The sequence below is a fragment of the Neopsephotus bourkii genome, unplaced genomic scaffold (assembly GCF_033783945.1).
Source record: "Neopsephotus bourkii isolate Nb327-2 ecotype Australia unplaced genomic scaffold, CSIRO-AGI_Nbou_v1 NB_42, whole genome shotgun sequence".
Lineage (NCBI taxonomy): Eukaryota > Metazoa > Chordata > Aves > Psittaciformes > Psittacidae > Neopsephotus > Neopsephotus bourkii.
The window spans coordinates 9,595-34,290 of NW_026900559.1; the positions used below are offsets into that span (position 1 = coordinate 9,595).

The window sequence follows — 24,696 nt, forward strand, 5'->3', positions numbered from 1 at the left end:
ATCACTGCAAACATAAAATAGAACAAAGACTTTCTAATGCCCCAAGTGTATCTCATCACTTAAATGTGTTTCATCTCCAAGTACAGAGTGCTAGAAACTGTGACCACATTTACGCTTGAGAATTTTGGTTGTCTATTGACAAATGTTGCAACCTTCTATACAGATGGGTGTCTGGTTTTTCAGATATATTTCAGAATGACAATTCAGCTTTTGCTTGCATAACTGTAGATCCACAGAGGTATATTTTTATCTTTAGTTCTTGTCATGGGTAGGAAAGTTGCTATTATTGCTTTACATTATCTTTCTTTCCTTGAAACAGGATAACGTGGATCTTGGTGACCTGATGTTTTCACTCTGCTACCTTCCAACTGCTGGTAGATTAACTATTACAATAATAAAGGCAAGAAATTTAAAAGCAATGGATATCACAGGAGCATCAGGTAAGAATGAATTTAATGGTCAATGTGGGTTTCTGTCCTGTTTCCCTCCTGAGACACAGAATCAGCACTGTCAAATCCCAGAATGATTTTTGAGAAGAGGGTTCTACACTACGAGCTCTTGAATTACTGGAGCACAGGAATTTCAGAGAAATAAATAATATATTTCAGTTTGCTCCATTGCAACCAACAGTTTAAAATAACATGCTTATAACAAGGTTTCAAGATTATTACTTCTGAAGTCATTGTGATTCAGAATAGCACAAGTTAACCAAACTGTGTTCATAACACTGGGAAACTGTACAGCAAACTATTTGTTACGGCTATGGCACAGAGGCAGACTGACCCTCTCTTAACAGTCTCCCAGAGCCACGGGTTCAATGCTGCTGTTGGTGGTGTGTGGAGAAAACGGGATAATCCCAGGTTCCTTTCAGCAGCCCTTTCAAAACTTGATGATGAAACCAAGAAACTAATTTAAATAAGAGTTCATAGATGACGTTTAACTACTAGCAGGGAGTTGTAGAGCTCCCAGAAAGGAGCTACAAAGAAATACCTTCTTTTTGCTACACTCAGGGGTTTAAACTTACTTATCATTCTCTTGAGAAATATAAGCCACTAATTGTTACACTCTTAATTATTTTACCCATACATTAGTAAATCCCACTGTGAAAGATATTGCCATCTTCTGTTTGTCTTACAAATCTGCACAATTAGGCTGTTATAAATAGGCTGATACACAGGCTGTTGTATAAAACAGTCATGTATAACACGGTTCAGTGGACATTTTAATACCCTTTGAGAAGTTGGTACACAACAAGGAGCTTTTTGAACCTAAATTTTTCGTTATAACCAGTCAATCAGGTAAAGCTTTCAAAGCTCTACTGCCTCCCAGGAATCCCATGGTAACAAGGAAGCTCAAATTCCGGTCAGGTCCAGGTGATTAATTCTGCAAGCAGGTATGGGCATACAAGAAGGCTGTTCCCTTGACTTTCTATTTATGTTTGCTTAAAAACAGCAAAAGAAAACCAACTTTGTTCTTATGATTCACACAGATCCCTACGTGAAAGTTTCTTTAATGTGTGAAGGAAGGCGACTAAAGAAAAGAAAAACTTCCACCAAGAGGAATACCCTTAATCCCGTTTACAATGAAGCCATAGTTTTTGACGTCCCTCCAGAAAACATTGATCAAATTAACTTGTCGATAGCTGTTATGGATTACGACCGGTGAGATACCTGTAGCTGTAAAATAACATCATCTATTGACTTACAAGACCTTGCATAGTAGTTTTGCATCCAAAACCAAAGCTGCTTTTTTTTTTTTTCCAAAAAATGGTAAATTAATGTCATGTTGAGTTTGGTAGAAGAGCAGAATTTCTTGTAACACCAGGCAGAATTTCCTTCATATATTTTAAAATACAAATTTGCATCCATAACTGACATAACTAAGCTGCATATATACCTACCTGACATAACTGAACATATCATACAGTCGACACGCTGATGTTCTGTTTTTCCACATTTCTCCATTTCTAAAATTGTGGTTTATAGCTTATTTGTATTTGCAACTAATTACAGAACACAGGCAATTAACTTTTTATGTCTTCAGGCAAAATTAAAAAACAAATGCACACAGACACACAGTGTATGCTATAATGGGGAAAATACTAAATTGCTGTGATTAGTGAGAAATGCAAAGAGCAAACCTAGGTACTTTATAGTTCCTTATATTTTTCAGGCAATAATTAATTCTAAAAATCCATAATTATGTTTTTAATGAAATAAGTAAATGAAATGGTTCTAAAGGTAAAATTTTAAGAAAAAAATATTATGGAACATTTTCACAGTGTAGGTCACAATGAGGTCATTGGAGTATGTCAAGTAGGCAACGATGCAGAAAGTCTAGGCCGTGACCACTGGAACGAAATGCTGTCATATCCTCGGAAACCCATTGCTCACTGGCATCCCCTTGCAGAGGTAAGATTTTTATTTCTTGCTTCCCCATTACTATAATTGTGAACATTCTTCCATATGGCATTAGAAGTTGGATAAAATTTTATGAACACAACCAAGATCCACATGCATGCACTAAAACATAAAAAAGGGCTCAGAAACACTGATATTAAAAGTCAGACATAACACACAAGTTAAGTCTGCTCCTTTCAATTTCAGGGAGACAGTAATAAATGTATTTAACATATATACATGGGAAAATGAGCATTATACACTGATTAAGGGTTTGGCTTTTTAAATAAGACCTTGGGTAGCTTTCACTGCTAATTGATGTAAAGAAATGGACCTTGTTTACAGAACAACCAAGACCTATTTTTTTATATATAACAACCTAATATGACTTCTTCTCTCGTAACAATATATCATCCATGCCACTAGCACATCTCAAGGGATGCCTAACTGCACTGAAAAAAAATGTTTAAGTGTCTCTGGAGATCTGAGGTGCTGATAAGAAGCGAGACAATCAGAAAAGCTTTTTAAGGTTCCTATGTTTTTTTTTTTGTTTTGTTTTGTTTTGTTTTTTGTCTTTAGGGCCCTATTCAGCAGAAATGTTATGCAGGTCTTCTGCGCTTGGATGGCTGCCGAAGAGGCTTCCTCACCCTTTTAACCTATTCAGCAGAAATTTGGCATTCCTGTTGAACTCTTTCTTAGCCATATCCTCAGGGGCTATTCCACAGAGTCCAGTGGGGTAAAGATGTCCTTTTAATCCCTCTGTCTAATCCTCTCCCCAATACAGGGAATACTAATCCTGACTCATGATACACACAAATTCGTCAAAGATCTAGCTAAATTGCTTCCTAACAGTTACCATCACTTACTTGTATCGTTGCTATCACTGGCTAAAGTCAGTTAGTAATCCCAGTCAAAAGAAACTACTATGTTTTAGCTACAATGTTACACCCAATGCAGAAAGACAGGAAAGACCATAGTATTCATATCAGGCCACAAATGATGCCATAAACACGTAATATACAGACGCAGAGAGTTTGCAGCCTCTCTGAGTATACTTTACGCATCAGAGTGCGGCCATGTCACTAGAATACAACTGAGGACTTCACCTACTTGTCTGTAAGCACTAACACTAGGTAGCTGCTGGGCAGCTTGGGCAATAGGAAGATGCTAAAAAATAGCAAAAAATAAGATCAGTCTTGCCCTGTGTCCATAAGCAATTACATTTACTGGTGCCTGGGATGACAGCAGCACAGATTCACCGGTGAGAACTTTTGAGTGCTCACAGGCTCTGTTGCATTGGGAATGCACCATGCCTCTTCAGTACAAGGGTGCTGACAACAATTAAATATGATATAAAAGAAGATCGAGCAAAGTGGGGGAGATCTGCCTATATGATTGTGCCCTCAGTGACAAGCTAACTATGAGCTGAAGTGCCACATTGGAAAAGCCTACCTGGGCATTTGGGAGCTGGGTTTAGAAAACTCATCACCAAGTTCTCAGTTGTAGCCAAGCATTGACAGGAATGGCTTGACATACACATGAGGAGTAGCGTAATTGTTACCATTTCCCAGAATACAAGAAGTGTCTCTTAGCAGAAGTTATCTACATCCTTACATCCAACCTGTCTTCCCTCTTTGATAAATTTTATTGCAGCCAGAGCCCACAATTAGGTTTTGACAGCTCTTCCCTTTTTACAGGCATCCTGTTCTTTTCATACATGCCTGGCTAACTTCTTTAGATTGCATTACTGTGGATTGTTTTTCATGTCACTGAGCTAAACAGAGACATATTTTTTTCCTTCCCAGGAATCAAGTGGGGGAGGGTGTCCAGCGCATCCAGGCTGTGCAGAGAAATATATACACAGCATATCATTTTGGTTCCTGAATCAGGATTAGACTCAGCGAGAGCTTCTGGAATCTCTGTGGCCACAGCCATAGGACCCTGAATATTTGCTGAATAGGACCCTCAGTCTTCTACTGTGCGAAGAGCTATTGGTTTCAAGTAGCATAATGTTATCCATTTATAGCATTAATTCTCCAGCTGACGATACTGCTACTGAATAGATTATTTGTGTGGTCGTAAGCATTACCCAAATTCAAGTCATAATTTCTCTTCATTAGAATAACCCAGGTTTTACAAGCAGCATGATAGCAATGAAAACCAACAAATATGAGAAGCAGAAATAAATATGGTTCTTGGATTTGCAAAAAAAACTAAGAGTGCAGTATTGTGAATGGATAGCTTTCTAAATATTTTTTCAAGAATTACTGATATTTATTTTTTTATGACAAGTTGTGCTCTCAGTCGGTGCCTCCTTTCACCTTATAGGAAAGCTATACATTAATATGATTCTTTGCAGAAATCCTTCAAATCTGAAAAACTGAAAAAAGTTCTGTTGAGTGAGAACAAGATACATATGGTATTTGCAATGACAGTATGTTCTTTTAGAAAGGAGGTAACCATCTGTATAGCAAGGAAGCTGTTAGTCCTCAACCTTTGTAGGTGATTTTCCAGTCAATGTTTCTTAATTGTGTCCATGACTCTGCAAAAAGTTGGAAACATATTGCAGGCAGCTATGCTCTGTTATACCAACAAGCACACACGTGCGTGCGTGTGCACACACACACTGTCATTTTAAAATGCTGTTCCAAATATATAGTGCCTGGGAAGACTTTCTCTATTATTTGTAGTACTATTAACAGAGCTGTTTTACATGATGGTATATAGTAAATGCCAACAAATCCTGACCATTAAAAAAAATAATCCAAGCACTGAACTCTTTCACATGATGAAATCTGTGTCCTGGAACAAGAGCCCCTGGGATAAATTTTTGCCACTTACTTAGCCATGTGTGGAGTTCTCTCTTCCTTCAAATTTTTGTAGAGAGAACTTGATTGAAGTTTTTACATGGGAAATTTTATTTTAAAAATGCAGACTCAAGGTGTGAGCATTTTACACAATCTCAGCGTAGTTGCCTGCTACGCACTTAGCAGGTAGGGAGCCCTGATCTCTATGTGGTTTGGGTAAGTTGATGTGTACACCCATTGCTTCATGTCTTGTATGAGTTGAATGGTCACCAAGCATTTTGGATTTACAATTTTCCCAACAAAAACACGCATGCACAGATTGAGTAAAATATTTGAAGTTTTGATCCAAATGCTGAAAAATTAGTTTTATAACCTGTTGATGAGGATCTTCAAGAAAATCAGAGTCTCTGTTCAGTGAGCATTTGTAGTAGCATCCAGCAAACCACAAAGGCTTAGAGATGAGGAAGAAAATCTATTTTTTTATTAAATTCTCCTAATTCTTGCTGACTCATGACTTGCAAATTGTCACTCAGGCTGTGGCATTACCACATACTTTTTAAAAACATCTGCCTTTTCATTGCAGTTCATATATGAACAGTAGCTATTTTCTATATTTGGGTACTTTACTCTTCACCTTTATACTCCACTTAACCAAGGCTATTCCCTAGACCCAAAATATTTTCATAATATGGTTCTGGTGGGACAGTAGACTGCTACTCTCTTTGGACTGCAGCAAACTGAAAGAACAGAGGATATGCTTCTACAAAATCACCTGGAAAGCCAGAGAAAACTATGATCCCAATACTCTTCATTCTTTCTTTCCTGATCTATGAATCTCAGAGGTAAATTAATAGAAGTCTCACAAGAATAATTTCTAAGTTGCAATCTTCATTTATTTTCTTATTTTCTGTAAATACATAATTATGCTGTATGACAAGTATCATAATTCTAACACAGAAAAGAAAATCCCTTAGAAATGCATCTCAAAGGTTTTAATCTCACTTCACTCATTAACAACACGCTATTAAACTGTTACTTTTAGTTTTCCATAAGAAACCACCATGTCAGACGAAATGAATTTTTCTTAAATGAAAAAACAGCTACACTGATGCAGATTATAATAGGGAATTGTGTGATACTCCCATGCCAAAATACTCACAGCACAACCCTTCTGCAGTTGAGTAGTCAAATATTTCTTTATCTGTTTCCGCTGCAATCACAAGACATTAAAAGCATTTCTGTTCTCTTTTGTTTAATTTTTCTCTGTAAATAATAATGGCAGTGGACAAACACACATGCATCTCAACATGGGGAAGCAGGGGACTACCAGAACAGAAAGCAAATATGTAGCATAAAAACCCCAGTGCTCAAACTGTTCCTACCAATCAATGCAGACCAGCTTTATAAGCCAGTGGATCCACAAAGCACCAAAGCAGTACATGGAAGAACCTTGTTATATAGAGGTCTACTTTAACTACCAGTAGAGGAACTGCTGGTTCAATCCAAAGTGAGACAACAGTAAAAGGCAATGCAAAGGAATGAAAACTGAGGTCCACCCCTCTTGGCTTGAGGGGATAGATGTTGGGGAGGGGGGTGTTGGTTGGTTTGGTTCTTTTCTTTTTGTTTGTTTTGGTTTCACTCATACGTTTTTAAACACCAAACATGATATGTAGCTATATGCACATGAGCGCTGAAAGTCAGATGTACAAGAGAGATATTTACATGTTTGTCACTCGGCAACATTGGAGCACCGAAGGGAGCTATTTGCCATTAAAAAAAAAAATAGCTGCAAACTCTCTTATTGCTTTAAATGTAACAAACAGTAAACAGGAAGGGAGAAAGAAGAGTAGAAATGCAGGTGAAAAATGTTTCACAAAGTTAGGAATATCTGAAATCACTTTACTGTTAATGCATTTTGTTTGAACAGGAAAGTGAAAAAATCATGGACTAGGCGACTTGATCTGAAATGTAATCAAATTAAATGCTTTCTTCACTTTAGAACAGTGCATTGTCAAATGATTGCATCTCAGTATCAAGTGAAAAAGCAATTACTTTCATATCTAGAAGGGAAAAAGCATGTAGAGAAAGTAATCCACAGTCCTGCAGAATTTAATAGAAACCCTCTGTGTTGGGAAAAATGGTAGTAGGACAGACTTCGTAACAGCATCATCTTGCTGTAATTGGTGCAAGGCCTTGCTTGCAACCCTAATTCTGTTCCGAAGCGGTAGCCTTACAGTATGTGAACTGAGCCGTGCAAGGTACGAATTATCTTCTAAGGGCACTGCACATGGACGAGTAGTTTCAAAAGCTGCATTTAGAGTTAATTTGTAATACAGTGGGTTGCTCAAGGGACTACTGCTGCAAGTTATCCAGGGTCCTGCAGTTCTCTGAAAGGACCTTCATCTCCTCGAAGGTCCGTAAAGTGCACTAGTCCGGATGGCAGTGATGGACACTGTTCAGGAAAGGTACCATCAGGACATACCTCAACTGATGACTGAACACAGCACACATGGCAAAGAGAGGAAGCTGACATGAGGACTTGTAAGCATCTGGAGCGTTTGTTTGTTTGTTTGTTTGTTTGTTTGTTTGTTTGTTTTGTCTGGGCTTTTTAGTTCCTCCTTTTGCTCAATGTAGACATTGTAAAACTGGAATGTTTTACTCAGTTGCATGCTGGCCAGCTGTCATTTTTAATACCCATTGCAAAGGTGTGTGAAGAGAGGTGTGTTGTTTTGGTATACTTTTGTTTTCAATAACACATGTACATTGTAGTATACTTTATGATTTCTTGTCCAATAAATAGAACTGCTATCTCTGTGTTTCATGTCTAATTTTGGAGAGTAGAGCCATACCTGTATCAAGGCTCTCTCAATTAGGTGGGCATTTTATTCATTTAGTAGAAATAATGCATGATTCCTTTTGCAGTGATGGTTTGAGGGACAAAAAGTTTCTTAATTTTATAATATGTATTACAATCTTCTAAACACAAGTAAAAATGTACCGTGATTTATTTATATATAAATCTAGTCTGAACAAATAAGTTTTGATCTAAATAAAAACTCTGTAAGAAATGGTGCAATTGTAATTTATTACTATTTTGTATTTAAACTATTAAAGTTCAAGTCATTAGTTAGAAAGCCAGAAAACACTTTGGAAATGTTTTAACTCATTTTTTCTCCATAGATGTTGTGTTTTGATAAAATAAATGAGACCAGAGAGACAAAGCTGTTAACATGACAGTCACTTCACGGCACTTACACATAACTGGGGGGGCTGGGTACTGAAATCTCCTCTTGTTTCATCCCAAAGCCACAATCATCATTACAGAATGATTTTTAAAGATACCAAACATGAATCTCATATATACTTAAGAAAATCAAGATGCTGCAGAAGTGTTTCTACCAAGTGACAGTGTGTTAAATTACCAAAATTAGTATTTAGCATGGCAGGCTAACAAAATTAGCAATCCTCCTGTCAACACCTGACATGTAGCTCAGGGAAATTCCCAGTGGTCCCCTGGCAGAGCCCAGAAACAAATAGAAAAGAGAGCACAGATGTATCTGGTCTAACCACACAAACCGCACCCAGAAATGACATTCTTGTCCTGTTTTCTTGTCTTTTTTTCACACCAACTGAAATTACATATCTGTCAGCAAGGGTTCCAAATGTGTGTGACAACTGATTGTCTCTTTGGGGATATACTCAGTCTCTTGTCATTTGGAAGATACAGGCTAGCACATTAATAAAGAGCAGCTGACATACAAAATGGGGCACAAAATAATTTTATGCAGCTATATTGCATATAGTTCTGTTCATTTCTTGGAACTATTTGATATTGCAGACACATGGAACAGAAACAAGAACAGGCCAGTAGTTCTGAAGTTGATGTTATCGTTAATAGTGGTAGCACCTTCAGGCCTATGTAGATTCCTATTTTTCTGTATTACATACTGATACCTGTACATGGTGCTCCAGACAGCTGGCATGCTAGATAACAAGAGAGGTGGAAGATTAACGAAGGATACATGTATAACCATTTCATCTCTGGCAAGGAATGTAGTGCTAATTATCCCGCCCTGTCCCATAAGCTACTATAAGAGTAGCTATAACACTACTACAGCAGAGATGTATGAACTTCAAAACTGTTTTTAATGTATTTCAAAAATAGTTTTGCATGTTTCTATTTGTTTTTTAAAAAGCAAGTAATAGCCTTTCCTCTGTCAAAAGAGGTCCATATATGTCTCTTTTCGTTACATTTTTCCTGTGTAATTATCCTATATGTCTTTATACACAGCCTACAGACTTGAAACAAAACTCCAGTAAAACTGGGACAGCTGAACAACAGTAAAACTGGGACAGCTGAACAACTGATTGCAACATCCTGATAATGAGCTGAAAGTGAAATGCCAAAGGTTGAGAATGCTCACTGAAAAAGCCTAATCAGTATCAAATAATGTATCTATCTCACATAATATTAAACCTGAGAAGCCTAGTGATCCTGCACAGCCAATATCCAGTGACATGAAAATTGAGGGAGACACCTTGTTAATAATAATCTTTACTAGCAACTGACTGTGACTTTCCACAGGGGAATGCCTGGTGAGGGTATGCAACAAAGTCTAAAAAGTTCCTGAAGTGACAGCTGTGCGAGTGCACAGTGGTGTCCCTGAAGAGCTGAAGACAAAGTAAGAAATCAGTAACTCAGAAAGCGGAGATGCGGAACAGGCTGAACCTCCACATCTAAAGACATGATCAGGTTGGCAAACTTTGTGAGTCCAAAAATAACCTTTCCAGGGAAGGAAATCATAGTGTTTTGTACCACAAACTAATTGCATTAACGTCTGACAATATTGTCACTAAAATTTGTCGTGGTGCATCCTGACAGAGTGTTTTCTATGTAAGCAACATGAAAGATTTTATAAGCCTTGTATAAAGTCTTAGCAAAATAAAAAACCACCTCGCTTTCTTGAAACGGTAGATTGGTCACGGTTGAATTCTTCCCCTGTATGGGTTGTGCAAATAAGAAGTTCCAACACTCATAACTGAGACCCAAAATTGCCCCTTAGTAGTGACAAGAACAAAGTATTTCAAGTCACCATTTTTATCAGTATTCTAATATTGCCGTTTAAACACTACCAAATAATTTAGTGGCTATATCATTTCCAAATTAATTAACCACACCATCCAAAAGGTCATGGCCTGAAACCTCTTAATATTTTGCAAATAACTGTTAGTGAATTTATATTCCAATACAAGCTCAAGTAGGAAAAGCTGCAAATTTCCATAACGTAAGATGAGCCTCTACAGTCTGGTTCAAAGACACTAAAGAGAACAGCTTTAATACTAAAGAATCATTTTTAAGTGTGAGAAATGTTAATAAGCCTTACTCAGAAAAATAAAAAAAGAAAATGGTACATTTTTGGTAAGTTAGTAGAATAAGTTTAGGCCATCATGAATGGTAAAAGACTTCCTTAAGTGGTACTATGCCTCAAAGGTAGCAGAAACCTACTGTACACCTGGGAGGGCGATTATACCCAGCTCAGTACCACACAGTGCTAGCAACAGAAACTGGGAACAAACATTTTACTACTTCAGATGGTTTTCTTGCTATTGGTAGCAGGAGCTAAGGTTTTCTGTCATATTTTCCCAAATTAATGCATTTCTTTCCTTTTTATCCAGTTGTTTGTAAATGTTTTAAGACCTCTTCCCTTTCTGTACTACTTGAACTACTTGAAAAGTTAAAGAAGTGGATTGAAACAGGAGGAGCTCTCAGTATGACACTGGAGCTGAATCTCCTCTCGGTAAGAAAGAGCAGGAAGTTGTTTCCTCCTACTCTTGGTTTAGATCCACATTAAATCAAAATTAATTGTTCCAAACTGTCAAACAAGCTCGCTCAAAACAAAAGAAATTCCTTTCATCAGGAGCATCTTTAGGTGTGGCTCTGCTGAGCCACTTTTTTGTTTCCTCCAATCTGAGACTCGGGGTGGCATTCTCTCCCTCTCCCTTTTCTGCTATCACCTTGCTAAGGCAGACTAGCACATTTCAGCTAAACCTTCAAAAGTTCTGGAGCTTTTCAAACAAGATCTAAGATGCTTTGCCTTTGAAATTCTCTTGCAAGTAGAACTAACATCTAAGTTGCATCTATGCATCTGCCTAACAGGTTTTCATTTTAATTGTCCACTGGTTTTACTGTGGGTTTTTTCCACTTCTGATAGCTGCCTTCTTTTCCCTCATCACCTTTCCCTCAGTGACTTTTACTAGACAGATTACTTCAGTCATTTTCATTCTTCATATACAAGGAAACTTTCCCCCAACACACTGATTTCTCCTGCAGGTTTCCCAATAAGACCAGGTCCAACAGACAAGGCTGGTAATGAGCTGTTTCAGCCTTTACTCACGTATTGTCTGCTATTACCTCTCAGAAATAACATTTTCATTAGAAATATTGTATTTTGTCTTCACATAATAGATCAAAAGTGTAGGGACACAAGGGCTGCTACAGAATGTCACAACATGGTAGAATAAATCGCCAGATTGCAATTTAATTAGTTAATAATAGTAATAGCCAAGCCTGAAACACTTATGATGAATGCTGCAGAACTGAAGATGACAGCAAATCATAAAATCAATAGCTACTCGTGTCTGTTCCTGAAGACTTAAAACATTTGTCGATAATATGAAGTTTGAAAAAGTACATTTATAAAATATTTTAGGCCATGACATAGCCTGAAATGTCAGAGCATTCTGACACTTGTCCAAAGTAATGCTCAGGAACACAGAAAGCAAATGGACAGGCAAGAGAACTGTGTTTAGAAAAGGTGTTAACATAGGATTCAGGTGAACTGACATTATACTTATGCTATCTAACTGCCCAAATAACAACAGTTAATTAATAAATACCTTATGGAAGTTTCATTTAAACCAAATGCACAGCAATCTTCTAATACTACTGACATTAAGAGAAAGAGACTCGGATTTACTGCTCTATATCAGTTTCCTTTACCCTTTGCCACATGCTGTACCTTCTTATCAACTGTTTCAAAAAGGGTAATTACATGAGAGAAAGAAAAAAAAACCATGAAATCTCTAAATCATTATTTGTTTGGGATTCTTGAGTTAAAAGCACATTTTGGGGGATAGAAGTCAGATCTTCAATCTGTGAGGAATTCAAAACATCATGCATTTAGTACTAATGATTGCTAGCTACTCACAGAAGTAAAAGAATCAGCTCATTTTCTGTTCTTCTGTCAAGATCCCACCATACATCCGTTTAGGTATATCATTCTGAACCAGTTCTTGAAAACATGCATGGAAACGACATGTGTACAACATGCATGCTCATATGCCATACAAAAAGAACACTCCATATGTATATCAGAGAAACACCCAGGTACATAGTCAGCCATGAGAAACAGAACCAGGGAAATCCCAAGTCAGGCAGGCTAAGTCTGTTTTGCTTTAGACAAAAATGTAACTCCTGTATGATATGAGAAGTATCAAACCAGCTTACAGCCACCACTGCCCTTCTCTCCTAAATAAGTTTCCTGTAGGAATATAGATATAGTATCAGACATTTACTCACATCTCGTGTCTAACATACTACTACAGGAATAGCTTTCACAATGTGTTAACAAGCCTCAATTTTTATCATGAGTTTACCCTGACTCTTCCAAGCCCCCAAATACCAACACACAGTGATTTTTATGCAACACAGACTTCAACTGAAACCTGAGCTTTTGGACCCCAAAGATTCAACATAAAACTTTAAAAAAAATAGTCCCACCAAAACCACAGTCATGCTCCATTACAGTGAACCCAGATAGAGACTATTAGAATTATACAGTGCTTCTATAGCAATTCATGTATCTATGCATGATGCCACATTACTTTAAGTGACTTTATTCACCTTTCTGCCTTAAGTGCTCCAACAGTGGTTTTGTTTGTTTTGAATTTCAGACTAAGAGCCATGGATGTGATGTAGACTGTGCCTAAAATAGCATCCAAGTTGTAATTACTGTCTAAGATCTAAATTACAAAAACCTGTCACACCATGAAAAGATGCAATTATCGAAAAGATCTTCTATGCATGGTTTGTCCACATGCCCAACCATCAGTTCAATCATTACGACCTAATCCTGCTCATAAATAGAATTTCACAGATTCCCAAATTCCTGAAGCTACAAAAATTTGTTTCCAAGAGAAAAGTTACCACATTTATTGTATAACACAGAAGTATACCTCTGTGAAGATCAGGGCTGCAAGCAGAGTTTTTATGTCTTTCCTCAATGAAAGAACATACAATTGCCAAGTTGCTAACTGAGGGGTAAAATCAAATATTGTTTATCCACTGCAGCTAAGTGGGATAAAAGCCAATTCAACTCAAACTTATGTGCAGTGCTGAGTTTTGTAGAATACCACACAAATCCCATCTGCATCTGTCATCACCACTTCAGTCTGCCAGCATAGCTTTTTCACTTTAGAATTTTGCCAGACTTCCACTTTCTACCTTCACTAAAGTAAATCTTTTTTTTTTTTTTTTCCTGCAAATAGGTTGTTGTGGTTTAAGCCCAGTTGGCAACTCAGCCACGCAGCCGCTCCCTCACTCCCCCCCTCTTCCTCCCTCAGCTCCTGGAGGGATGGGGAGGAGAATCGAAAAGAATGTAGCTCCCACAGGTTGAGATAAGAACAGTACAGTACCTAAGGTATAACACAAACCACTGCTGCTACCACCAATAACAATAATGATAAGAGAAGTAACAAAGGAAGAGAATGAAACTGCTCACCACCCGCCAACTGATACCCAGCCCAATCGAGCAGTGATCTCACCCTTTCGGGTAACTGCCCCCAGTTTATATACTGGGCATGATGTGCTGTGGTATGGAATAGCTCTTTGGTCAGTTTGGGTCAGGTGTCCTGTCTCTGATTCCTCCTGGCTTCTCCTGCTCCCTGGCAGAGCATGAGACTCATGAAGTCCTTGGTCAGAGAAAGCATGGCTTAGCAACAACTAAAAACATCATCGTTATCAGCTCTGTTCCCAGGCCGAAAGTCAAAACCACAGCACTGCAACAGCTACTAAAAATGAGAAAAAATGACTGCTACTGCTGAATCCAGGACAATAGCCACACACATCTGACATTTGTGAAACTTCGGATATGTCTACCAAATGAACAGGACAGTAAAACAGTAGCAGAAACACACAGTAATCCACGGTTGTGTGTCAAACAAACTCAAAGGAGTGGTATATATTTGAAGAGCCTAAAAATATTCTTAGGCTCTTCTTGTTCTCTTTCCTCTTACTGACACCATTTCTATGCCAAATGTGACAGCTCAGAAGCAGTATAATGCCTGGGATGCTCTGCAGGGAGTCAGTGGAGAACTCAATGCTCCCTTTTGGGGAATTCGTAGAAAGAACCCCCAGACTAGAGCAGGTGGAGGAGGCATTTATTCTTCTCTGATGGGCTTTTACAGCCTTCACTCTACTCTCAGTGCATTGAAGCTGCTGGAAAAGCTGTGTAAAAGCTTTATTTTCCCAGTTTTTTCCTTTCTGATGCGATGTCTAAAATACAGATCTTCTCTGACACAAAGACTTCTTTTTTTCCAATTTAACATATTCTTCATCAGTTTAATGATGCTCAAAAGGAGTTACCTAGAAAGGGAACTATTATCCAACTTTCCTTAGTCTCATTCTACTGAATTCAATTTGCTGCAGTTTTACTGTGGTAAGAAACCTGTGAAACAATTTCAACAGAAGGCCAATTGTAAGGTCCTGCACCTCGGTTAGGTCATTCCCAAGCACAGCTACAAGACGGGTGGAGAATGGATTTAAAGTAGCCTTGAGGAGAAGGACATGGGGGTGCTGGGTGACGAAAAGCTCACCATGACCCAGCAGTGTCCTCTTGCAGCCCAGAAACCACCCTTGTCCTGGGCTGCATCACCAGCAGCATGACAAGTAGGGCAAGGGAGGGGATTCTCATGCTCTACTATGCTCTGGTGAGACACCCCCCCCCCCGGCACTCCTTCATCCAGCTGTAGGGCTCTCAACACAAGAGGAATGTGGACCTGTTGGAGGGAGTCTACAGGGTGCCATGAATATGCTCCAAGGGCTGGAGCACCTCTGCGCTGGAGACAGGCTGAGAGAGCTGGGCTTGTTCATCCTGGAGAAGAGAATGCTCTGGGGAGACCTTAGAGCAGTCTTCCAATACATAAAGGGGTCTACAAGAAATCTGGAGAAGGACTTTTTACAATGGCATATGGGGATAGGACAAGGGTGAATGGCTTTAAACTGACAGAGGGGAGATTGAGATTAGTCATTAGGAAGAAATTCTTCACCTTGAGGGTGGTGAGGCACTGTCACATGTTGCAGGGAAGCTGTGGATTCTGTGATTATAAGAGTCATGTAGACATTTTTATTAATTCATTTAAGATAAGCCTAGCTATTCTGTTTGCTTTTCCATAGCATGAAAAAAGAGCCTGGGAAGTCAGCTGATCAGCTGGTTTGGGTTTTCACTTACCTAACCCACCTTGTACAGCTAAGAGAGACTAACGCTAAAAGCATTGTTGAAGTCACTAAATTTCTGTTGTCAGCTGGCAAAGTACTTCAATGGAAACCAGGGACTACATACCTGTGTTTGAAGAAATGTTATTCTAATCCATTTTACTGCTTAAATCAAATGCTCTCCAGCAATCTGCAGAGAAACTTGAAAAATACGTTTACAGCTCTGTCTTTTTTAGTAAGAGATCAAAAAGCTTTAAGATTATTTCAAACTTTACATAATCATTATTATTATTCAGTGGTTATGTTCTGGTAATTCTGCGAGGCTTACCATGTTAGGCATTACAAAAATGCCTGACATTTCCAGCATGCTAGCTGAAGAAGCAATCACCAAACATCAGGAAAGTGAGTGTGAGAACTGGGTAACACAGATAGGAAGAGACACTGGCTACTTGCATGCACATGGAGGAAGAACTTGGACTTTACTTCTAGCTATTATGGTATGGCCAAGAACCACCTAACTCTGGATCATTTTTCAGAGGACAAGAACACACACATGTTAGCCTGCATCATCAGTGGCCATTAATACTCATGAACCACAGATCTGAAATGCCTAATCCTTTTAATCCGTGTGATAGACACTCACCCAAAAGCTGAATGAGTGGCTGGGGTTCTTTTAAAAAAGTACATCTATCCCTTGTATTATGCATGCCTGTTTTGTTTTCTTTTTCTTTTCTTTCCCTCTAGATCTACAACAAGAAAGTTTCAGCTTGTAACAGTTCCATTTATTTCAGGTTTTTCTGTACACTCAAAAATCACCGAATAGAAAACCACTGTGAAGACTCCAAAGCTGGGCGCTCATAACATCTGCAGATTTCTTCTCTACTCCTTTGTTCCCAAACTGTGATGAATGCTTCTAGGATTGGCTAGTAATGATAAAAGTAATAATAGCAGTAACATATCTGATGTTTCAAATCTCAAGTACTTAAGTGCTCCCACAGCATACAAAAATATATATATAGATATATATACGTGGCATCACTAAAGGGGACTAGCATTCTAGAAGAATGCACTAGGCACAACATCAGCTACACAAAGTAATGCCACATTTTCACTAAGTACCACCAATACAGAGACCTCAGGGCTTTGCAGTATTTCCATTGGTCTACCTTCATCTATTAATCACAATCTTTATTTGCTAGGTAATTCTATAAACACATTTCTGTAGTGTTATATTTTTTAATTAGATCAGTCATAAATCTGTTTTCAACTTCTTGGTGTCATGAGCAATGGCCATCACTACTGATTATGTAGAGGACACTGAAGACAACAAAGGTAACCTTCTTCTACCATCCATCGTCATGCCATTCAGAATGTCTCTGTAAAAAAGCTTTTGCTACATTTCTGAATGTGGCAAAGAAGAATTTCTGAAAGGCAAAGATCTGGGGTTTGCTGAACCGTTTGAGTGAATTCCAGCATAAGTATAGACAAATGAATGCAATCTGATATGAGAATTATGTCTTCAGTCACTGACACTTTTTTTCATGCTACCTACTCTGAGCATTCCTCTTCTGTGCCATGATTTCTGTTCTGGAAATAAAAGTTAAATGCATTTCCTTTAAGCCAATAAAATGAAAAACACAGGATGTATCTAGGATATACTAAGAAAAATACTGTGTATGTCTGTTTCTCATCTCCAAGTAATCTTATGCCATTCATCCTTTTACATGTAATTTTCTCCTTCCTCTGTCTCCCTGTAACTCCTCTGGCTGCACATACTTGGACTATTCTCCCTGGGTATGCATATTTTCCATTAGAAGAATATTTCTCCTACAGACACATAGAATTTATTCAAAATCTGACCCAGTAATCATGTCTTCTCTAGCAAGATGTATTTCAAGGGATAACCATTTTCCTTTATCTTCTCAGCAAGAAGTAATGCTGCCCTTGTTCCTCCTTACTGCAACAGAAAAGGTCCCCCAGAATAACATCTTTATAGGATGAATTTTGCATGGATCATTCATACAAATGTGAATATTCATACAAATTCTTAAAAATGTGTTTGAAGTTCTAAGTCTTAAACATAACCATGGAAATGAAGATCAATGACAGATCATTTCCAAGAGGCAAAGCTGCGAGACTGTTCCTAGTATTTCCTATCACTAAAATTGGATGTTAAAGTCTCTAAGTTTAGCTCCAGATCCAAGCCTATCAATGAACGCTCTTGGCTATTTATGCTGAGGTCAGACCCAGTGCTGACTCATACGCATAAGCTTCTGTCCACAACTTCAACTGGAATCCCAGTAGATGGTTTGAATTCTGTCTGGATGATGAAGTGGACAGGTGCCAGTAACAGAACAAGAACACAGGTTTTAGTCCTTCATTTATGATGTTGGTTTCTGCAAGTGTAAGTCATAACCCATGCCTCAGTTTCCCTCTCTGTAAATCAGGAATACATATTTTCACCTGTGAAATATATCAAACTGTGTATGTAGATGGCAACAGTAGTTCAGTGACAGTTTATTCTAATTTAAAAATATTAAATAAATATTAAAAAATATTATTTTTGCTATGAATTTAAATTACTCCTGAAACTAACTCACAGAAAATGGAGAAAGATTTTTAATAATCCACTATTAGTGTTCCCAATTGGAAATAAGCCACTATGAAATTTCAAAAAATATTTGAATAGGGAACATTTACAAAAACATAATAAACATCTAAGAAATTATAAACTTCTGAATTGTTTACAAGTGCGATAATACAAATTACTGGCAATATCAAAGGATAGTAAGAATAGAAATCGTAAAAATAATTGTAAATGTATAAAGCAAAAAGAATTCTTTGAGAATTTTTGTCGTTCAATATTATTTCCCAAATAAGTTTTCTATGGAGACCTCATAGCAGCCTTCCAGTATCTGAAGGGGGCCTACAAGGATGATGGAGAGGGACTCTTCATCAGGGACTGTAGTGACAGGATAAGGGGAAATGGGTTTAAACTTAAACAGGGGAAGTTAGGTTGGATATAAGGAAGTTCCTTACCGTGATGGTGGTGAGGCACTGGAACAAGTTGCCTAAGGATGCTGTGAATGCTCCATCCCTGGCAGTGTTTAAGGCCAGGTTGGACAGAGTCTTGGGTGACATGGTTTAGTGTGAGGGAGGTGTCCCTGCCCAAGGCAGGGGGGGTGGAACTAGATGATCTTAAGGTCCTTTCCAACCCTAAATATTCTGTAATTCTATGATTCTATGACTTGAGTAATTAACGCGCAAACATTCAAGATAAGTTACAGCTAAAATGAAATAGTAAAATGTATCATAGCTTGTAATTTTCCTGAAGTAACAACAGTTTCTTTTGCTTCAGGTCTTTCGATATATCATCACACAGCTATTAGCCTCTTTTCAGCATTATGCCGTTACTTGACATCAAATGACAAACACAACACTTGACAATTATGAAGCATGTTGGAATGAATGATTGTTTTCAATATTTCATGAAAACAGCCTCTTTGGAGTTAGGATGCTGCACACCTCACAATGGGATGCTAATTAGAGATGAGTCAAGCCAGCCAGGTATAAACTAGATTTTGTAATAACAGTAGGTATTAACTAGCTATAGCCACATCCTATGAAGAAAATGTGAACTTCTGGTCTGAAGTAATAGCCATACTCTTATAATTGGAGGAGAAAGTAGAGAAATGAAAAAAAAAAAGTATATAGGATCTTTAAGTTCTTCATTCTCTGAGGGCTGCAAACCTATAAGCTGCCAGCTCTGAAAAGAATACAAAGCACCTAAGTAATGTGGTAATGAGTTAGACTATAATGTAATAACAGGTTATGTGAGAAGAACGTGGTGATACAGCCTATTTTTCTGAAGTTAGCAGGGAAGAAATGGACTGAAATGGAGTGGCTTAATAAGTGGGGGAAAAAAGAAAAAAAAGAAAAAGAGGACACAGTCAGGGTTTTTGTTAATGAGAAGAGTCAAACCCATGTTCTGGTCTAAGGCTGCTTCCGAATTTTGTCCATTGTGTCCTTTATCCGAAAGATAACTGGATATGCAGGGCTTCTTCAGGTACTGATTCTCCACATATAAATTTGGCAAGTCACTTAAAACATTAGTATTTCACAGATATAATGCTTTTGCAAGCCTCACATAAATATCTTAATAGAGCAAAATAGTCAAAACTGCGGGTTTGGGTTTAGCACCTGAATTCCATCAAATGCCTACTTCATGCCTTTAAAACGTTATGATCATTACTGACAGAAACCATTACATTTTTTTTTATCGGTGTTACATGTGGCCTATCAAAGACAGATTCCAGCTCCGGTAAAATCTGAAGACCTTTATTTCGTGTCTTGCGTCCCTTTTGTAGTCTACTAAGTGCAAAGCAGTAACTTTCCATTCTTTTACTCCCTTATCATCCTGATTTAGCAAAACTACTAAGGGTTGCAAATATTCACATTGTTCGGTCTGTCTTTGAGATGCATGTCCTGCTTTATCTTGCAAACCGCCTGCTTTGTTTGGCTAACCGATCGTTACCCTTCATTGCTCTCTACAGTTCCCAAGGCTTAGGCCTCAGCAGGGCATTAACACCTGGTGTTTTCTTCACCATTCCCAGGGCTTAAACCAGACCAGGGTGATAACTCCTGGATCCATTTCCTTAACTATTTCTACCCGTCACCCACAGTTACATAACCAGCATTTTCCCTTAAAATCAAGGTAGTACCAAGACACTGAATAAGTATGTCAGCTTTCACTTAGTTTTTGAGTGTTCAGAAATCAGAGAGTAAATTATCTCTACCGTATTAGGTTTCAGAGACCTTCATGCCATCTGCTGAGAAAGTGGAAAACCACAAAGGACTATTAACTCCATCTAATTTCTGAAAGGAAGCCTTCTATCATCTCTGCTAGAAGGCCTTTAGTCTAGACTAACACAGACTTTCTGTCTCAAACAACTGTTGATTCCTAATTGCAGTGAACAGTCCCTGTTAGAGGTTTACATTCCGTTTCAGAGCACTGAGCTTGCTTGACACAGTCCTTCATTTTGCTTATAATCTAACAGATGAAGGCATTAGCACAGTCCCTTAGTGACTAATTAAAATATTTTAGTCGAGTTTTACTGCAGTTTTTCATGCAAAAAAATCAACTGCATGTTGCTTTCTTATTAAAAAAAAAAAAAAAGCACAAATATTCTGAATAGGCTCCAATTTTATGAAAAAATCATCTATTGCTGCCCTCCTTAATTCAAGCAAAACCAGCTTTTTGGCCTATTCTTGCACTGACTAGCACTACTAGGAATATTGTCATTGACTACAATGAGAAAAAAAGTATACGTATTTTAATAATACATGCTTCAGTTTGTAAAATACTAAGTCAACAAGTTAAGATGGTGCATTTCTGTTCATTTAATTTTCATTTAGTGTTCATATAAAATGCAAGGACCTCAACACATAGGGTAGACAGAGCTAAGACATTAACAAAAGATTGCAGTGTTTCTTCTAGTTCAGTATTAAAAAACTTAAGTCCTTGTCTAAAGATATGATTAACTTATTATTAAGTTGTTAGTGTGCAAGCCATCCTTTTTGGAGGAATATGTTGCATTCATGGATGTCAGAATAGAAGCAGAATGACTGCATGGTAGCAAAGTATTAATAGTCTCTGTTGGATTCCATCATGAATCACAGGCAATTCCTGCCATCTCACATTTTTAACCATTAAACATCTATATTCTGTTGCCTCAGCTCATCAGACTGGAATGACAGTGTTCAATAACAAATTAACTTTCCCAAGGGCTTATCATTCCCAAGTTAGCAAATGTGATTTACCATGCAATCTAATGCAAACAGCTCTGTTATTTAGCAGTTATTCTACAATTAACTCACTTGCAGTTTCAGATTAATTACACTGGAATCATGTGAAGACTATATTGCAGAACCTTCTTGTCCATTTGTCCCATTGATAACATATTATTAAATGGAAACTTTTTGTCCATACCCTGCCAAGCCAGTGCATGGACATTACTAAAGTGATAGAGCAGTAATTAATACGGCTAATGATTCCTTTTACTAGTCTTGTTCTTTTATTATGAAACAAACCCCTTATCTTTTTGACCTTTCTGCATCAGAAGCCCCTATGTGAGAAGGATGAGAATGTCCTCTATCAGAATTCCTTTAAAGCAAAATTAGCCGTTTTTACCAATCAAGTATGCTTCCATTTTTGATGCCCAGCTGGGAACATAGGAATGACACTAATCTGCAGCAGAGGCTTAGCACAGGTCCTTTTGCAACTCAAGAAAGTAGGCACTCAAGATTACTCACCACTTCTGAAAATCTTGTCCATATAAGTGCAACAAATTGAGGGGCATCATATTAAATAGCTCCAGTTGCTCAAGACATTTCACGTCTGTAGATCTGTCTATACTATATATATGCAGTATGTATTTGATATATTTCACAGTTATTCAAGAGATCATTAGCAAAATTGTCTAAGTGTTGAGCTTCTGCAACACATACCATAATAAATACACCCCCAGTTTTAAGCCTTTTTTATTTTAAAAAGGCTTTGCTATTAAGGGACTTTGTTTTGTTCCACTGTGCTTTCTCCTCACAGCAAATTCAGAATGGTATTCTTGCTTATCTTTTCTACACTACAGACAGTCTTTTTAACTTTAAACAGCTTTTTAAATGTTCTGCTGAAACTTCAGGAATTCAGCAGATACTCTTGAACCACATTACTCAACTGCTTCTGCCCACAATTTGGAATAAATGTCTGTATTTGTAGAATGCAAATATCATGTAAATCATACCTGTGATTCTTCATCATATGGAGAAAAAATAAAAAATACTTTGAATAATGAATCAGAAAGCAAAACAACTAGAGCAAAAAACAACAACATAAAAAAAAAGACAGCAGCAAGAGAGATAGAGAGGACAGGAGAATACGATGGAAAAAAATGATACAGGACTAGAATCAAAAGCAGTGATGTATGAAAAGTTATGACAACTTTAATGGATTGTCAGAAAGATCTCCAAAGGCTCTAAAACAATGAAACAAAAAAGCACAGCCACATAAATAGAAATGAAAATGGAACAAAGTATTTCATCTGTTATTTCAGGATGTGAAATCAAATTACCCTACCTAAAAAAAACTAAAAAATGGGCCTTATGAAATGCTGTTTTAGTTTATCACATCTGCAGCCTGCATTGGTTCTAAATATGTGCAGTTTTTGGCTGGGATTCTCTTCACAGTAGCTAATATGGGGCTGTGTTTTGGATTTGTGCTGGGAACAGTGCTGATAACTGAGGGATATTTCAGTTCCTGCTGAGCAGTGCTTACACAGAGCCTAGGTCTTTTCTGCCTCTCACCACACCCCACCAGTGAGCAGGATGGGGGTGCACGGCTGCACAAGGACTTGGGAGGGGCCAGAGCCAGGACAGCTGACCCCAGATGACCCAGGGTATATCCCAAACCATATGATGCCATGCAGCATAAAAATCTGGGGACGAAGAAGGAAGGGGGATGCTGGGACTGATGCCATTTGTCTTCCCAAGCAACAGTGATGCACGATGGAGCCCAGCTTTCTTGGAGAAGGCTGAACACCTTCCTGACCATGGCAACTGGTGAATGAATTCCTTGCTTTGCTTGCATGCACGGCTTTTACATTACCTATTAAACTGCCTTTATCTCAACCCACGAGTTTTCTCACGTCTACCCTTCTGATTCTTTCACCTATCCCACTCAGGGGGAATTAGTGAGTGGCTGGGTGATGCTTAATTGACAGCTGGGGTCAAACCATGACAAAAGATGAACCTGCATCAAAATCTCTCTTGCCTGTTTCTGATGGAAAATATTCTTAGCTTCCATGGTCTCTGATGCTAAAAAACCATAATAATGTTATGATTTCCATCTTTCTTGGATACAGTTAATTATTTACCTTGTTTAACTGCATTACACACAGTAAATGTACATGCATGTGGGAGCATGTGTAAGCAGATAGAATATGCTTTCTTAATATTGTCAGTTGTAATCAATATAACTATAATACCAAAGCATATAATTTCAGAAGACATGAAAAGTGCAAATCATGTGTAGTCCTTAAACCCAGGCTTAGGTCAGGAAGATGTGATACCATCAAAGGAATATGGGATAGACTGGATCTTCTGTTACTTCATTATATCCTCAGACATATCAGAGGGAGTACACTTGTTTCTTTACCCAAGAGGAGATTGGATAATCACATCTGCTTTCATGACCCACAGTGGTACAGAATAACCAGCCCCAGGTAGATTTAAATTGGCAAATGATGTTTATAACTAATGAAACAAAATACGGCTTATTTTCTATTGCCTTTCTAGCGATATTTAGCTTTAAAAGACAAGAGCAGATAAAGTTTAAATGGGAATTAATGTATGTAAGAAATGAAGCCATGATAAAGATAATTCAGTATTAGCCATGCATCTATGTATATTTATACTGACACACACACTATACCATACTCAATATTGGAAAAAAGATGTGTGAGAGAAGCTGTTTTTCCAAAATAATTGTCACTTTCAAAATTGCTAAAAGTAGTGCCAGAAAAAGCAAACTGTTTCCATGAGTTCTGTATTTCTTTTCTTTCCTCTTCCCTACCCTTTTGTTTTAATTAAGGTCTTTTTATGGAAACTAGGGGTTTTTTTCTTATGAGTTAATCCATTCCTACTGCTCCTTCCCTATCTTTGGATAGTGAGGTGGACTGTGAACTGGCTGAAGGAGAGAAGCCAGAGAGTTGTAGTCTATGGGGTTGAGTCTAGTTGGAGGCCTGTATCTAGTGGAGTGCCTCAAGGGTCGGTACTGGGACCAGTATTATTTAATATATTCATCAATGATTTAGATGAGGGAATTGAGTGTACTATCAGCAAGTTTGCTGATGACACTAAGCTGGGAGGAGTGGCTGACACGCCAGAAGGCTGTGCTGCCATCCAGCGAGACCTGGACAGGCTGGAGAGTTGGGCAGGGAATAAC

At 38.0% G+C, this 24,696-nt stretch overlaps 1 protein-coding gene across 1 annotated transcript; it reads left to right on the forward strand.

The window, feature by feature from the left end:
• The first annotated feature begins 290 nt into the window (after positions 1-290).
• LOC133208706 (synaptotagmin-9-like) lies at positions 291-6,452 on the forward strand. The gene is made up of 5 exons (XM_061346778.1): positions 291-440; positions 1,490-1,661; positions 2,282-2,411; positions 2,979-3,135; positions 4,205-6,452. Exons 1-4 carry the CDS (start codon positions 344-346, stop codon positions 3,084-3,086), a joined length of 507 nt encoding a protein of 168 aa, XP_061202762.1. The 5' UTR covers positions 291-343; the 3' UTR covers positions 3,087-3,135; positions 4,205-6,452.
• Positions 6,453-24,696: the final 18,244 nt, after the last annotated feature.